We start from the raw sequence: 16,044 nt of genomic DNA on the forward strand, positions 1-16,044 counted from the left end.
GTATGGGCCTTTTCCAAACATATTTATATCTTTTACCCTGACAAATCCACTCAAACACACCGGCTGGGTTGAGCTTTACTGGGGGCCTCTCTGTTGGCTATGAGTTATGAGTCTTCATAGCAGTGACATAAGACGGCCATACGGACTTCCCTTCCCCTTACACATAATGGCTGAAAGTGTCAGTGTACATATAGTATAGAATATTGTATACAGTAGCATGGATTGCACTTTTTTTGGCTCCCGTGAGCACCCAAAGTGCTTTACATTATCATGCCTCACATTCTCCAATTCACACACCAATGGCGGAGGCTGCCATGCAAGGCGCCAACCAGCTCATTGGGAGCCCTGGGGTTAAGTGTCTTGCTCAAGGACACTTCGACAGAAGGAGTTGGGCTCGAACCAGCCACCTTCCAGTTACTGGACGACTCCTCTACCTCCTGAGCCATTGGCGCATGTGGCATGGTCTCATTTTTTGTCAACTGTTGGTCTTGGTCTTTGAAGTTTATGTTGGTAACAGTAGTCTTTGTTGTTTATAAATAAAAGAAAACAAGTCTTTGTGTTAAATTTCTCTCACTGTCTCTAATTGTATTGATGTCTCTGTTCTCTCTCTCTCTCTCTCTCTCTGTCTCTCTCTCTCTTTGTGTGAGTGGCACTTGTGCAAGGATATTCTGTGGCCCGGTCCTCATATCAAATGTCCAAGGGACGTGCTTGTGTGGAGTGGTAAAAAGAGAGTGTGAACCAGTGTGAAGACCAGAGCAGGTGACAGCCGACAATTACACAGAGGACTTCGAGCCAAGGCGCAAGCCGCACAAGTGTGTGTGTGTGTGTGTATGTGTGTGTGATACAGAGAGAGAGAGAGAGGGAGAGAGAGAACGTGTGAGTGTGCACATATGATGGTGGCGTGTTTGTGTGTGTGTGTGTGTGTGTGTGTGTGTGTGTGTGTGTGTGTGTGTGTGTGTGTGTAAAAGCCCAGAGGGGGACAGCCACAGTCAATAATCACGTTCGCACTCTGATGCGGAGCAGCTCGCGCCGGGCCGGCCGTGAGAGACGGCCCCCTCTGCCCGCCCCGCTGTGGGGGGCTGGAGGGTGGGGTAACAGAGGGTCGGGAGAGGAGGGGGGTGGCGGAGGTGTCAGCAGGGCTGAGAAGAAGCCCTACTGGGCCTCACACCCACCATAGAGGAGCCCCCCACACACACCCATCACCCCTTGTCACACCGCATGTCTATCGTTTGCAGTGTCTGGGTTGTGACGGCTGATTTCTGTGTTTGTTTGTGGGGTGTGACTGCATGTCTCGTCATTTGGGACTGTAATGATTTGTTGTGTTTGTTTTAATGACATATTTTCAATTGGAGATGTCAGATGCTACGACTGTGTGGAACTTCCCACCATATATGCATTCTGTAGCATCCCGATGTAAACACAGACAAGGATTATGCTGAGAACACAAACCTCTCTTCAGGAACGCAATTCTGCGCACAACCCTCAGTTATTTTAGTAAGGCTGTGATGCATTATAAAGATGCATTCTGATTTATGTGTGTGAGAGAGACGGAGAGATTGTAAGTGTAGGTGTGTGTATGTTAGAGAGAGAAAGACTGGGTGAGATGTGTAGCGCAAAGATGAGATGTATGTGTGCGTGTGTGTGTGTGTGTGTGTGTGTGTGTGTGTGTGTGTGTGTGTATGTATGTGTATGTGTATGTGTATGTGTATGTGTATGTGTATGTGTATGTGTGTGTGTGCATGCTTGAAAGAGAGAGCGAGACTGAGTGAGATTGGCCAAGTGTGTGTGTGTGTGTTTGTGTTTGTGTGTTGGCCCTTGTGTTTGCACGTGTGACTGTACAAGCGTCTTGTGTTTCGGGGGAGTGTGAGTGACGAATTGTCTGTCAGCCTGAGTTACGGCGTGCCACGTCGCATTACCCCGGCCGCTGCGAGGGGGGGACATGTCCCCCCCGTCCCCCACTCCTATTCCCCCCCCCCCCGCCGTCTCCGCAACTCACACCCAGGGTGCCGGCAGGGCCCCGAGAGAACGCAGCCAGGCCTGCCCGCCCGCCCACACACCTCTGCCAGCCTCTTAGGGACAAGACAGAGAGAAAGAGAGAGATGGGGAGAGAGAGAGAAACCAACAGAGAGAGGGGGGGGGGGGTGGTGCCAAGCATGTGGAAACTGTCCATTCCAGGCTGGCCATCTCCCTTGGTGACTGTCAGTTCAGTATCACACAGGCTCATCCGCACTGACACCCCACAGCCCACTGCTCTCTCCAGCGCTCCTCTCCGCTACTCAAGTCCACTCATTTACATCCGAGGGGCCGCGAGGACCGCTCTGACACGTCACTTAATAGACATCACTTGCAGGGTTTCTGAAATTCACCTGGCACAGTTAGCTGCCAGAGATGCTCACTTTCTGATCTTGCTTACCAGACAGCAGACACTGGTGATATTAATACTTTTTAAGTCCACGGCAATGTAAGCGTTTGCCTGCTTTCTGTATACAGTATGTATTTATTGCAAACTCAAACTCGTAAAAAATACACTACATACCAATGTCAAGGTCTTCGACAACTTTTCCATTCCAGTTAAACACAATCTTTGCAGAGGTAGTGAGATGCAACTTCTCAGTGCACACATCCAGGAACTAAATTACATGGGAGAGAGAAAGAGAGAGGGAGAAAAAGAGGAATGGAGAGAGAGAGAGATAGACAAAGAGAGAGAGAGAGAGTATCAGAGAATATCTTTAAGTTGGGGACCAGTGCATACAGGGCAGCAACAGTAAGATGCATGAGTCTGGTAACATGGCTGCTGCTCAGGCGCACAAACTCAACCAGGACACAGGGAGCAACAGAGACCGAGACCTCTGATCAGCCATGCAGCCTCTCTTCAGCCCCACAGAGAAGATGGCACCAAGAGAAAAGGGCAATGAAACAATGCACAAAATGATACTGGTGTCAGCGATGTGCTCTCTGTTTCAACTTTCTGCTCCACATCATTCCAATATCCATAATTGCTTTTGAGCTTGTACAAGAGAGCGATCCCAGATCTTTGTTTTGACACCCATGCCAATATAAGGAATGACATTTTACAGATGTACTGTTTTTTTCTTACTCTCGCCTTGAACAGAGAGGCACATATCAAGTTGGCTTTTGCTGCTGCAGTGACGAACACTGTGCAATTAGATATCAATGGGAAGTGTGATTGTAGCAGGCTCTGTCAAGGCAGTAGGGGGGATCTGCACCAAAGGTGTGGAGCAAACTCTCCAAGGGCTTGTGCAGGAGTGGACCTGAAAATTGATTGGCAAAGACAGGAGAGCGGGTGTGAAAGACTGTCAAGCACTTCAGCTCTCACAGGAGAACTGAATACGTTGAGCATGCATACTTTCACAGTGGTATGGCTGCATGGTATGGCTGTAAGGCAGTTCATGCATTTCAGTCATCAATCCAATGAATACCTTTACACTTCTTTTTTTTATTTTTTTGACAACAATTATATTCAATAATTTCAAATAGCAACTCTAGTGAATCAATTATGCAATTATCAACCGTTGTAAATTAATAATGAAATCTGCATGCATACATAAGCTCTCTCTGTCACACACACACACACACACACACACACACACACACACACACACACACACACACACACACACACACACATGCACACACACACACACTTTCTTAGTTCCAGCTGGATTCCCTTGGTCAGGTTGCAGACACCGATTAGGCTAGCAGTGCGTTTTGCACCCAGTGGAGGGAGAAAAGGACAGGAAGCCGATCACCCTCTGAAATTCAGCACGGCCATGCGAGGCCGAGGACCTGAGACTCCTGTGTGTGTGTGTGTGTGTGTGTGTGTGTGTGTGTGTGGAGGGTGGGGGGGTCACACCTCACAGATCAAAGCACATCAGATGGGCCGGAGCAGCCGAGGCCAAAGCCTCTTCACGGTTTCACTGGAATATTAAATCAGCTTTGGTCCGGCCCGTCGGACACACACACACACACACACACACACACACATACTCGAGAGAGAGGGCGCGAGCAGACAGGTCTGTTCCAGGCCAGCGAGCGGCAGGCCCGGCCTCGCTTGACCCACACCTCCACAGGAAGCGCTCTCATGTCGCTCCAACAACGATCTAACTAACCGTATCACCCCCCCCCCCTCGCTCTCTCCTTTACTCTCACTCTCCCAGCCATCATGAGATCACCCTCCTCTCACATGCAGCGATGCAAAGACTTCTGCAGAGGAGCTGGGAACATCACGCACTCTGTGGGTCATGTGAGACATATGCTGGAGGTAATGAAAAATCTTTTTAACCTGTCAAACTCACATGTACTTCTGGCTTGCTGTAGGTACAGGGGAATGAGCAATAATGCAACATTATCTTATAAATACATTATAATTTTGGCTCCTTTTATCCAAAGAGTTCAGAACAGAACAGGACATACCATAGCACAAGATAACACAAAATTTCATCTTAAAATAGACCCTGGTGCGGTATAGCGTGGTGCGATGTGATGCGGGGCTTCTTACTATACCTGCTTCAGACTCTGTGTGGTGGTGGTGGTGGAGACCTCACGGCCGTCTCTACCGGCGCCATTCTTGAAGATGAGCACCCGCTGAGCGGTGGGCAGCGCCTGGCACAGGCGTCCAAGGGCACGGCGCAAGAGCCCACTGGCCCTGGTGCCCCCACGCTGATGGCCGTCCCCAGACTGGACCAGCCCACGCAGCGTCCAGCTCCTCTCCCTGCTCACAGACAGATGGGCTGGGAGAGGGAGAGAGAGAGAGAGAGAGAGTCAGAGAGAGGGGCGGGCAGGGGGGAAGAGAGAGACGGGTAAAGTTTTTTTTGGCTTCCAAAAGACAGAGGTACTCCCTCTCCCTCGGTGGATCCTTCTTTATTCTGTATTAGCTCCAGACCCACGCAGACACAGACACTCACACAAACACACTATACAATCCCCCGTACACACACGCACAGATAAAGTCTCTCTTCACATATTCTCTCTCTCTGTCCCATGCTGTCCTCTCACACACACACACATACACACACACGTATTGCAGAGACTTGGCTGTCGGCTCCCACTAAGCTAAACAGAAGCTACGGCAAGCTGGCCTCTCTGAAAGGCCCCATAAATCACCTAGTCCTGATGGCAGCAGATGCCGGGAAGGGGGGGTCGTGAGGGGGTAATACCACAATTTAGCCATAATTAAAACTCACCTTAGCATGCCTCTGCCACTAATCAAATGATTATTTCCCTCTGATTCAATATTGTGTTTTTCCAGGGGCGCTCTCCCCCCTAAGGCATCTTACACCACCACCGCCCAACCACCGCCAACCTCAACACACCAACCTCAACTCCCCCGACCCTCCCTTCTTCTTCCCAGCATCCACCGTGTTTGTGGAATCATCTCACATGATTACCTAAACAAACCAACCCTGCTGGAGATTATTTAATTATTTGTTAATAAATAAATAAATATAATAATAATATAATAAAATAAATAAATATTGTATAGATATATCTATATATATTGATTATTTTGTACCATGATCACATTTGTGATGTCCTCTCCCAAAATAATATCTACATTTCTACATTTTAGAACAAATAGGAACATATCAACATTAAGAACCAAAGAGACAGTACAGCACCATCTCACACATTCTGGTGGAGATAAAAAAAGCATGCCATAAAACAGCACTGAAAACAGTTCTGTTTTGAACAGTTCTGTTTTGAACAACCTCCTAATACTTTTTGATGGTTGACTAGAACAAAAATATTCATCTGAGCACATGCTGGAGCTAAGTGATGCAGCACCGGGCTTGTACGAGAGGTGTGAGGGTGGCCCTAGGGCCTCTTGTTGAGTGAGAAGGAGGGCCGGAATTAATAACTTGGCATGACTATCATGTGACAGACAGAGCATTCAGAACGGCATTATGAGCAGTCCATTTGCTCCGCCAATCACCCTGTCAGAGTGCACAGGCTGGGCAGGGGAGAGAGGGGGGGAGGGAGGAGTGGCCACATTCTTCAGCTGCTTTCCCAGGTGAGCTTTGGCCAGCCCCTATGCAAGACAGGTATGAGCCTTTTTCTCACACGACGCTAATATGCATAATATACACACATAGACTGACACACAAGCATGTGGATACACACACAGATGCAAAAAACGCAGATACTCACACAACACACACACACACACACACACAAACGCACACACACACACACACACACACACACACACACACACACACACATACACACTCCCACATAGAAACAGAAAAGCAAACAGATACATACAGTACTAAGCAAAAACACATAAGCAACAAAAAAATAAACACGTAACGACAACAATAAAAAAGAAACAAAAAATAAGACATTAACACAAACACACATACGTCGCCATTTACTGCATATGTACATGTAATATGCACACAGTAACAAAACTTACTGGCTAATGAATAAAGTCACATTTCACAAACACATAAGGCATATCAGTGTTTCCCACAGAATTAAATTCTATTTGTGGTGGTAGGTTTGCAGAATTAACTTGAATGCAACAGTTTTTAACAAATTAGCGCAGCGTGGTTATAATGCTAACCAGATTTAAGCACAATTTAGCACAACCTGGAAAATCATTGTGTGGTGGTCAATGTTAATATTGTGGTGGGCGGCCACAAATAAGTCAATGTATGGGAAACACTGCATATGCATACAAACACATGCTCAACATAACCCTTAAAAAAACATTTGCACTGCTTTACATTCGGTCAGCCTACACAATTTAGACATCTAATCTTTCATAACAAGTCATAGCAACCCTCCTATAGCAATCCTGTGAAAGGAAGTGATAGTTCACTTGGATCTGGCACAAGAAATGGTGTGTTCAGACCACAATCCCTGCCACACAGGTGCTTCATTTACTAAACCAACAGTCAAAACATTTCAAAATATTTGGAGTCACACTTCAGATTTATTCCACACGGAGTCATTAGAAGAACATTTGGATTAGAAGATTAAAGTGCCGATCCAGGAGGTAGTAAACCAGTGTGAACCTGCAGGAACTTTTTCCACTCAGCTGCTAACACAACTGAATTCTGAATAACTTTTATTGTATTCTGAATGTCCTTTTTTTGAACAGTTAAAAAAGTGATTTACCTTGTTTTTTTTTAATAAACTTGTGTTAAAGGCGAAGAAGAGGAGGCAGTACAGTGCAATTTCACGCCACATGAGCACTTCAGCTCATCTCTGAGTACAGTTACATAAAAAGAAAGAGAGAGAGAGAGAGAGAGAGAGTGCGGAACATTCTGGAGAACATCAGCCGTGCGAGGTGAGCTGTGCCATGCTTCATTTAACAGCGGTGCCTTGGATCCTCGCTGAAGTACAGAAAATGACAGAGCAATTAAGGCCGTGCCTGTGCGTGACGCAGGGAGGTGTTAGCGTGTTAGCACGCTACCTGGCCCCCTATCTCCCCCAATACTGCCGCTGCCCCACCACCGAGAGGAGTCGGTGGTTTGGGGAGATGTAAATATCTGCCGCCGTCCACCCACGGACCAGCTGACACCTCCCCCCTCGCTGCCCCCTCCTCCTCCTCCTCCGACTCCGTTCGCACCTCTCCCGTGTCAATCACGGGCCTTCGCAACACATCAGCTCGGCAGCCAAACAGTGGAAAACTCTCAGTGACAGCTCTGACTCCGCTCTCACATCCGCACATCTCACACCTGTGGCTCGTCTCACAGCTTCACTTTAAAGGTTTAGGAGGAGGGCCGCAACACACATGCACACATACACACACACACACACACACACACACACACATAGGGGTGAACGATTATGGAAAATAATATAATTGCGATTTTTCTCAACAATATTGCGATTGCGATGCGATAATTTTTAAGCTCTTTATCTTCTGTCTTATTCAACAAATACAAGCAATATATCATTCTATAGTATGACCAACAAAAAAATGAAACATAAACTGTTCTTTCCTGGAGCCCAGGCCTATGTTATAATGGCATTAGGTCATTGAATAAGATTGATGAATGAAATATTTTTTTATTTAACTATTTTAATCACATTAGTAGGCCTATATTTGTTGAACTTCCAGCCTTGTAAACATTTAATGATTCTTATACGTTTCTATTTTGTTTCTATTTCATGTTGATATGATCTTCTTTCGTAAGTTAAGTTAGGCCTACATGCAGTGGCACAGACACGGCACAGACACCTGGGTTGTTGGTGGTTAGCTGTGTCAACAACTACTCGCGGATAACATTATGCATTAATTCATTACCTGTGAGATGAAATGTTTGCGCCGCCAACCCCCTTGGATATCGCAAATGCCCCCACTGTCACTGTACTCCAGTAAACAAAGTCCCCAGTGCACATGTGACAGTCGTAAAGTTTTAATCGTCACCTGGACAAGTTAACGAAGTTACCAGCCAGAGTTGAAGCACAGGGTAATTAGGAACTAGAACCAGGGACATGGTAGGTTCAAGCAAAAGGCAATGAAGAGGTTTATTTTTAACCAAAGTAGCTCTACTGATAAGACCTTTTTTGACACTGTTAACTGGTCCTCTTGTTTACGTTTTTTGCTTCTTCAATGGTCTGTGTGAAGAGTCAGTGGCGCAATGCTTTGGCGACGTCACATATTGCGAAGTAATCGCAGCCTTTGCGGTTAGAAAATCGCCTTTCATCATATCGCGATATTATCGCAAATGCAATAAATCATTCAGCCCTACACACACACGCATACAAATAATGGTGCTGATGTGTTGAATTTTGGCTCCCTCTTTATTGTTGTCTTTCCTTGTCTTTTGTTTCAAACCAGTGTGCTCTTGTTTCATTGTTTGAGTCTGTCTGGTAGCCTAGTGTCTTGCAAATCTCATTCATCTTTCACTCAAGGTTCAAATATATTTTCCAGGACAGAGAAGTGTGAAGTACAGTACATGGTTCTCGTGGCGATCTTCTCAACAACAACAATAACCACTAAACGAATAAAAACAAATAAAGTAAGTCAACCCACAGAGAATAAACAGACAAAAGTCATAATGTAGTGAAGTGAAGTGTCATTTAAGAAAATAATTCAATGTGGATGCATTACTGAGAATACAGTGTCAGCAGACCAGGAAGGAACTTTTTTCAAGGTGATTCATGGTAATTGCTCATGATCATTTTGTGGGAGCTCTTTGTAATATGCTAGATTATCAGTCATTCTCCATAAATAGCTGTATCATATTTTTCTACCATTCATTTTTCTACTATTTATCGACATTTTTGTAGTAGACACTACATATTACATGAAATTAAATATGTATAATACTTGTATGAGTTTGTGTAGGTGTGTGTGTGTGTGTGTGTGTGTGTGTGTGTGTGTGTGTGTGTGTGTGTGTATGTATGCGTGAGTGCGTGCGTGCGTGCGTGTGTTTGTGAGTGTGTATGCGTGTGTGTGTGCGTGCGTGTGTTTGTGTGTGTGTACGCGTGTGTGCGCGTGTGAGTTTAACATGCACATGGATGTTCATATATTTACTGTGCACATATGCGTGCGTTTGTGTGTACAGCGCACACTTGTATAAGCTCTGTTTGCGTTTCCCTTAGAGGTGTGTGCTAATTCAGTGCCGGGGCCGTTCACCTCCTCTGGGCTCGGCCCGGCCCATGCAGAACCACCTCGCGGCCTCCAGGTCTCGGCAGACAGGCCCCCATCTGCCACCTGCTCCACTCCCCCTGTCCCAGTGACAACTGTCGGGCCACGGCAAAGATTGATTATCAGTCAAAACCCATCGCGCCACACCAGATTTTCACTGGGTTAAGCTTGCTGATCCAGCAAAGAGGCTGTGCCGAGCTTCGCCGGGGCCTGCCAACGGCAGCGCCGCACCGCGCCGGGCTCCTGCGCACCCCACTCCGCAGAACAGCCATGCGTGTCGCCATGAAACCCAGCCAAGGAAACACAGCTGCAGCACAGAAGTTCCGGGCCGTTTCTTGGCGCATGACAAAGGCCTCATAAATAAACTTAGCTGTTGGATGGCACATTTTTTTTCCCTCTCCCCTCCAACAGACTCTCTCCAGGGCCAGGACAAATAGCACATGAACATTTACTATGGCTGAAAAAGCTTGCTTTTGTCATCGAAATGAGAGTAACATCTCAATATGGCAACAGCAGTGAATTACAGTAAACAGCAGGGAAATCCTTTTCTACTATATATTTCTCATTTGTGCCAATCTGAAGTATTTTTATTGAAGATTTTACACTAAATGTATGAACTTCTGTTGAAAAACATATTTTTAACTAAACTCTCCAAGATTCATAACAAACTAGTATTTTGCTTTCCTCATTAACTATATACAATACTAAAGGTCTAGCTTTACCATCCAAAAAAAAAAACCTGCTTAAGAGTGCTACGGCCTTAATCAAAATGACAAGCGTAAACCCTGTGCTTCCAGCTAAACTTTGGCCACAAGCTTTACCTCTGATCTCTGCCAGTGGATCCACAAATGCCTCTCCCGTGGAGATGAAGATGTCGGCGTCCTGAGGGATGTCTTCAGGTGCGTGGGCCTCCGTGCCATCTGCCAGGAAGACTCGCCTGGCCGCCGAGTTCAGTCGCAGCTTCAGTGTACAGTCCTCCAGCAGCTGCAGCAAAAGCCAGACAAAGCTCACAAAATAGGGTTTGACCCATGGAGGCATATGTATGTCTGACATGGATATTAAGGTCAGATCTTCGAATGGGTAAAAAGTTCTAGACAGAGGTGTGTAGATGATAAACTATATTAGCATGCAATATGGGAGACTATTCTAAAGAGCACATGCTCTACAAGAGAAATTACAGTCAGAACAGAATGTACAGCCAGTATTTATCATAATAAATCATGAGAAATGCTATTTCTTAGTCTTTCATGCTAAGAACCCTCATTGTAGCCAGGCTATATAGGCAGATTATTTGTCTTCACACTGCATTTTGCAAAAATAAATGGCAATACACTGATAATGACCGTTGCAATGTTGGAAGCAGTGACTTTAGTAAAGGTCACTCTCGAGCCATTCTTGTAGGCAGTGACTCTGATCCTCTGAGGCTGGCGCAGATACACAGGAGGTTCCTCACAGGGCTTGGAGAACCTTTACGCCAGAGAGGAATGAAAACATCAACAGAGGCTTTCTGATAATACAGCATAGATGCAGGGGATCACATCATGTCAAAACTGTTTGAAGAGTGATAAAGGAGGAAGTAATGCCATCTACGAGTGAATATGATTGGTGTGTTCAGTAATGACAAAGGTGAGTTCTGTACCTGTGTTTAGAGGCAGGGGCACTAACAGGCCTGTGCTTGTTGACCTTGCTTGCATACGGAGAGGAAAACTTCCTAGGAAGAGAAGGACAGAAATGTTTGGTTTGGTAAGAAACACGATCAAATTTCTTGACATTGATTATTCTCAAGATCAACATTAAGCCTAAAGTGTATGTATTGGTTGTGGTTAGTGAGGTTCCCCCTTCACTGTGAAGCACTTTGAGTGTCTAGAAAAGCGATATATAAATGTAACGTGTTGTTTTTGTATGCTTAGTCCAAAGGCTTTTCAAAACACAAAAACACAACTTTAGCAGCACTTTCAGTGCAATAAAAAGTCGGATTTCTCACATCTTATATTTTTAGATATTTTTAACTCACTTTTTGTGTCACTAAATGTATATAAGCCAAGCAAACACTGTGTAGTCTTACCCTTTGTAGTCACGTACACACTCAAACTGTAAGAATGAAATGAACCCCAATGTGACTGTCAAACATCAGAGGGAACCGATTTGTAAAAATTCAAATGTTAAGCAGTGGCTGTTTACACGCAAACAACCTGCACAGCAGTAGAAAACGCCAATGCACACAAAGTTGAGGCTGACGCCTAGAGTGGCCATTTAGCCAGCGTCGACAGCTCCTCCATTGTGAGGCTGCCAGCCCCATTGATAAACAAAATAAAAAATCCATGTGCGTGAAAGGACATCTTCCAGGGCTAAAGAGGTGCTGTAAGCGCCGCGGGCCTGCGTCGGGAGCCCCACTGGTGGTGAATTCACCCCGCGAATAATGACAGCTAGCGGGGCGCTGCCGGTGCCGGTGGCTTCGTGCCAAACTCCTGTCGGTCAAAACCCCAGCTCCTGACCCCCTTTTTGTGGCTGTGTGCACTGCCAAAGAAGGGGGAGAGGAGGGGGAAGGGGAGGTGGATTGTTGGGGATTTCGCAGGGGAGGTGTGGGACGACGTGGGGCTTCGGGTTCCTTAATCTGCCCATCGCTCACGTGCGTCGCTTTTTCTCAACGCGCCGTCACAGGTGCTTGTGCGCCGACGACCCCACACTTCTGTGTTGTGCTCCTGCGTCTCACACTGGGGGGGAAGAGTGTTTGATTTTGTACCGCAAAAAGGGGTCCCCTTCTAACACAGGCAGGTCCCCTGAAGACAGCATTGGCAGCCATTCAGCAACCCCCAAATTCCTCTCCCTGCTGGATGTCGCATAGGGACAAGACATAGAGACTGTTTTTCTTCTTTCTCTTTTTTTTATCCCCCACTCCCCTTGATATTCCTTTTTTTCTATTTTCCCCCTTTCTCTTTCCTCTTTTTGTTTGTCACATCTTCTTTCTGGAGTAGGCGAGGGCACAGCGATCGGGCTAGGTTTGGAGGGCAAGCTCCTTGGTGAGATACAATGGGAAAAGCTTCTTGAATTACAAATGACTGGTCCTCATGTTGCATAAAGGGTTTTCTCAATGGTCCATTCAGGTGTTGATCTTCACTCCAAGGCTCTCGGAGCTGCATGGGCTGAGGTACTCAAGCTCCACCCTGAGCCTAACTCCAGCAATTTCCAAAAGGGGAGCAATGACCATATTAACAAATGCTTTGAGTGTTCTCACTTTTCCCTTGTAGACATTTTCTTTTCCATGCAAACAGCATTTTAAGAGTCTCAGGTAAAGTCATGTTTTAAACCTGATAAAAAGAGCTACTGTACAATTCAGTTTTAGAACCTACTTTCAATCTCACTCACTATTTCACACCCACAGCATTTCAACCCTCCACGGGACACAAACCCATTGTCCAAATATGGACAAGAAAGCTAATTAGTCACGGATCTTGTCTTCGTTGGTGGCATGACTAAAGTTATGTACATGTGTGAAGTTAATTATGCACAACTCTTCATTCGCCAACTCTGTTACACATACACATTCCTGAATTTCCCCTTGGGGATCAATAAAGTATCTATCTATTTATCTACATGCAATTCATCCAGCTTGTCTCGACCCACTAGCTCTCGGCTGTAGCTTTATCAACATGTATTGTGAATGAATTGTCCCAAAACCTTTCGTTGGATCAAGAACAATATGACAGGGACTCTCATTTTGAAAACTGTAAATGTTGTACTGTTATAATGGCATAGATGTTAAAGAAGATGCACACACACAATCTTTACAGATACATCAGTGTAAGTGTAGACATGGCAACGCTTGCATTACCTGGGCAGGGTGGGTGGAGGTGGGGCTGAGAGCTGTGTGTTGTACTCTTTCATCAACACCTCCTGGAGCGTTGCCCTGCTGCTGCCGCTGCGGCTGGTCAGACTTGCCATGCTGTCGCGCTCTGTCTGGCCACCTTCAGCTGGCTGGCTGGCCACACGCTTGGCCTTCGTTGCTTCACAGAGAGAAAACAAAGCCGCTGTCGGCAGGTGGACAGTTTCAAGTAAACAATGAAGCTGTGCGGCCAAACCTGGAGACAGCTCTCGCCAGGCATCTCCCAGAACGTAGAGCAAGTGACTGAAGATTTAGCTATAAATAAGACACAACTTAGCTTCTCTTAAAGGTTTAAAGTCAGTCCAAAATGGGGCGGCACAACCATGGCATCAGAATTTGCCTATTTATGCACTTCATCATTATCTACAACAGATAACTGGATTTATAAACATATAATTATCTCTACTGACTCTGCAAAAGTCCACATTCAGCCCACACACACACACACACACACACACACACACACATTGGCCTCTGCCAGACAAAAGGCTGGCTGGCGTCTGGTTTCACTGGAGCTTTGGCATGGGCCCTCTTCAGCAGCCCACGCATCTGCTGCTGAAGATGGATACGTTGGTGAGAGGCGCGCGCCAGAGCCTCCCACTCTGGGGAGAGGGTCACATTGAGCCGCACCTGACTTCTCCAGTCCACAAGCTCAGCCCTGTGCTTCTCTCCTAAGGCCTCGCTCTGTGCCCAAGTCCCACTCTAACATTCAGGAAAAGGAGATGGCTGGGATGTGTGATGAGTGGTAAAGGAGGACTCGTTCTACATTCTTTTTGCTCATGTCACTTTCCCTTCTTTGTGGCCTCTCTCTGGCCATAAAAGCTGTAAATGTGTTACAGTTGAGATTCATTGACTGATACATGCTTCCAAGAATGCTTCTAAAAGGTGATAAAATTAAGGGAAATCAGATGGGTTAAATGGGTTGAATGGGACTGGCAGCCCATTTAACCCATCTGAAAAGGAAATAATAAATTTGTAATGGAGACAGCTGTGCCTCAGATATAGAAGACTACTAGCTTCTCTTATACAAGTACAAGTGAATACAAAATGGAGTGGTCCCAGGCTGAACCATGTATGTGGTCGACTATCTGGATCCAGCAGCTTAAAAAATGAACCTATGAACAGAGTCATGGACACCACAGGAAATGAGCATCGTCCAACTTTTTGAGAGCCAAATTTTCAGGGGTGAAATTCATCAGCAGAACCTCTGTAGGTTCTGGTTCACGGCCCAAAGGAACCATGCCAATGTGGTCAACATCACTGAAGTCTGTGCAGAACTTCATGAATTAGACAGAAAGCCTCACCCTGAGTGAATGTTTAATGCATGCGAATGATATCTATACAGCACAGATTAATTTGAAATTAATTAAAACTTTTAAAGAATTAAGGTAGCAATCGTAAACACAAAACTATAAATTGAACATTCCAAACAGAATGTACTTGAGCATGTTAATTAGCATGTGTCAGACCTCATTTGATAATGGAAACATGAATAGGAGAAATACAGTGTTCTGTGTGATGTTTCGATCAGTCATGGATCAGTAAACGTTGGATTTAATGAGAATTTTTAAAAATACACATACCAAGAGTAGCAACACATCACCGATACCTATGATGTATTTAAATGAATTATTTTCAACTTTTACCCATGACTGATTAGAGTTAGCTCTAATTTTCTTCCTTTAATCTCCCTATCAGTAATTAACACTTGACTAATTACATGTTCAGTGCCACAACTAAACTAAAAGTTTTTATTTGTTTTTACTCTCTTGTGAGTCCCTGGTAAAGCAATGCTATCCTAAGGGATTGCGACACCTCTACACTGGAAATATGGAACTTGACAGGTGGGATATAGACTGCCAGCTTGTATTGCTGCCAGCACTTTCCACAGCCACCTGAACAATCTCACTAATCAACACCAACAACCACCACCATAACATATCAGTCCAGGAACTACATCATGCAGAACAGACGAAACATGCAATCAAATTTCTAGGAACTGCTTTCAAACAGGGTAAAACAGGATGGGACATTTAGTAAACAGAGTGTCAAAAGGACCCCTCCAGCCAGGCTTAAATGACACTCATGTTGTTTCATTACATGTTAATTGGTAGTTTTGAATGTCGTTTTGAAGTCAGCACAGTACAATGAATACCCTGACAGAGGACTCTGAATGCTTACTGTGTGTCATGTCAAATGCACTGAGTATCTACTGCAAACAACAAACAGTCATTATCTTTAAGTAATGTATTGTCTGGAAAACACATCTCACGCTAGACCATGTGGCTGACTCTTGAGGAAATAGTATGATAACAATGCGATGCGGGGAGTCTTTTCTGACAAGTTCACAAAACAGCCCTGTAGAGCAGAATTTCACCACATGTTCTATAGGACACAATAATTTAGGCACCACATCAAATTAAGCCAAACTAGTACTATCTTACTGTATATTAATCTATTCATTGAAATAATGAACCACTGTAACTATAAATTCAATATACATTGTACCGCACCTGACCTACTGCGGTGACAA

The 16,044-nt window shown here is 45.3% G+C and overlaps 1 protein-coding gene across 1 annotated transcript in view; it reads right to left on the bottom strand.

The window, feature by feature from the left end:
- The window catches only part of LOC121724120 (doublecortin domain-containing protein 1-like), a 77,738-nt gene that overhangs the window by 59,360 nt on the left and 2,334 nt on the right, over positions 1 to 16,044 (bottom strand). The window contains exons 2-8 of the mRNA XM_042110477.1: positions 14,081 to 14,213; positions 13,461 to 13,632; positions 11,268 to 11,339; positions 10,972 to 11,095; positions 10,450 to 10,612; positions 4,525 to 4,751; positions 2,537 to 2,630 (exon numbers count right to left, since the gene is read on the bottom strand). Of these exons, the coding sequence (XP_041966411.1) occupies positions 2,537 to 2,630; positions 4,525 to 4,751; positions 10,450 to 10,612; positions 10,972 to 11,095; positions 11,268 to 11,339; positions 13,461 to 13,632; positions 14,081 to 14,213 (985 nt within the window). The remainder of the gene's footprint in view (positions 1 to 2,536; positions 2,631 to 4,524; positions 4,752 to 10,449; positions 10,613 to 10,971; positions 11,096 to 11,267; positions 11,340 to 13,460; positions 13,633 to 14,080; positions 14,214 to 16,044) is intronic.

Source organism: Alosa sapidissima, chromosome 11, assembly GCF_018492685.1.
Source record: "Alosa sapidissima isolate fAloSap1 chromosome 11, fAloSap1.pri, whole genome shotgun sequence".
Classification (NCBI taxonomy): domain Eukaryota; kingdom Metazoa; phylum Chordata; class Actinopteri; order Clupeiformes; family Clupeidae; genus Alosa; species Alosa sapidissima.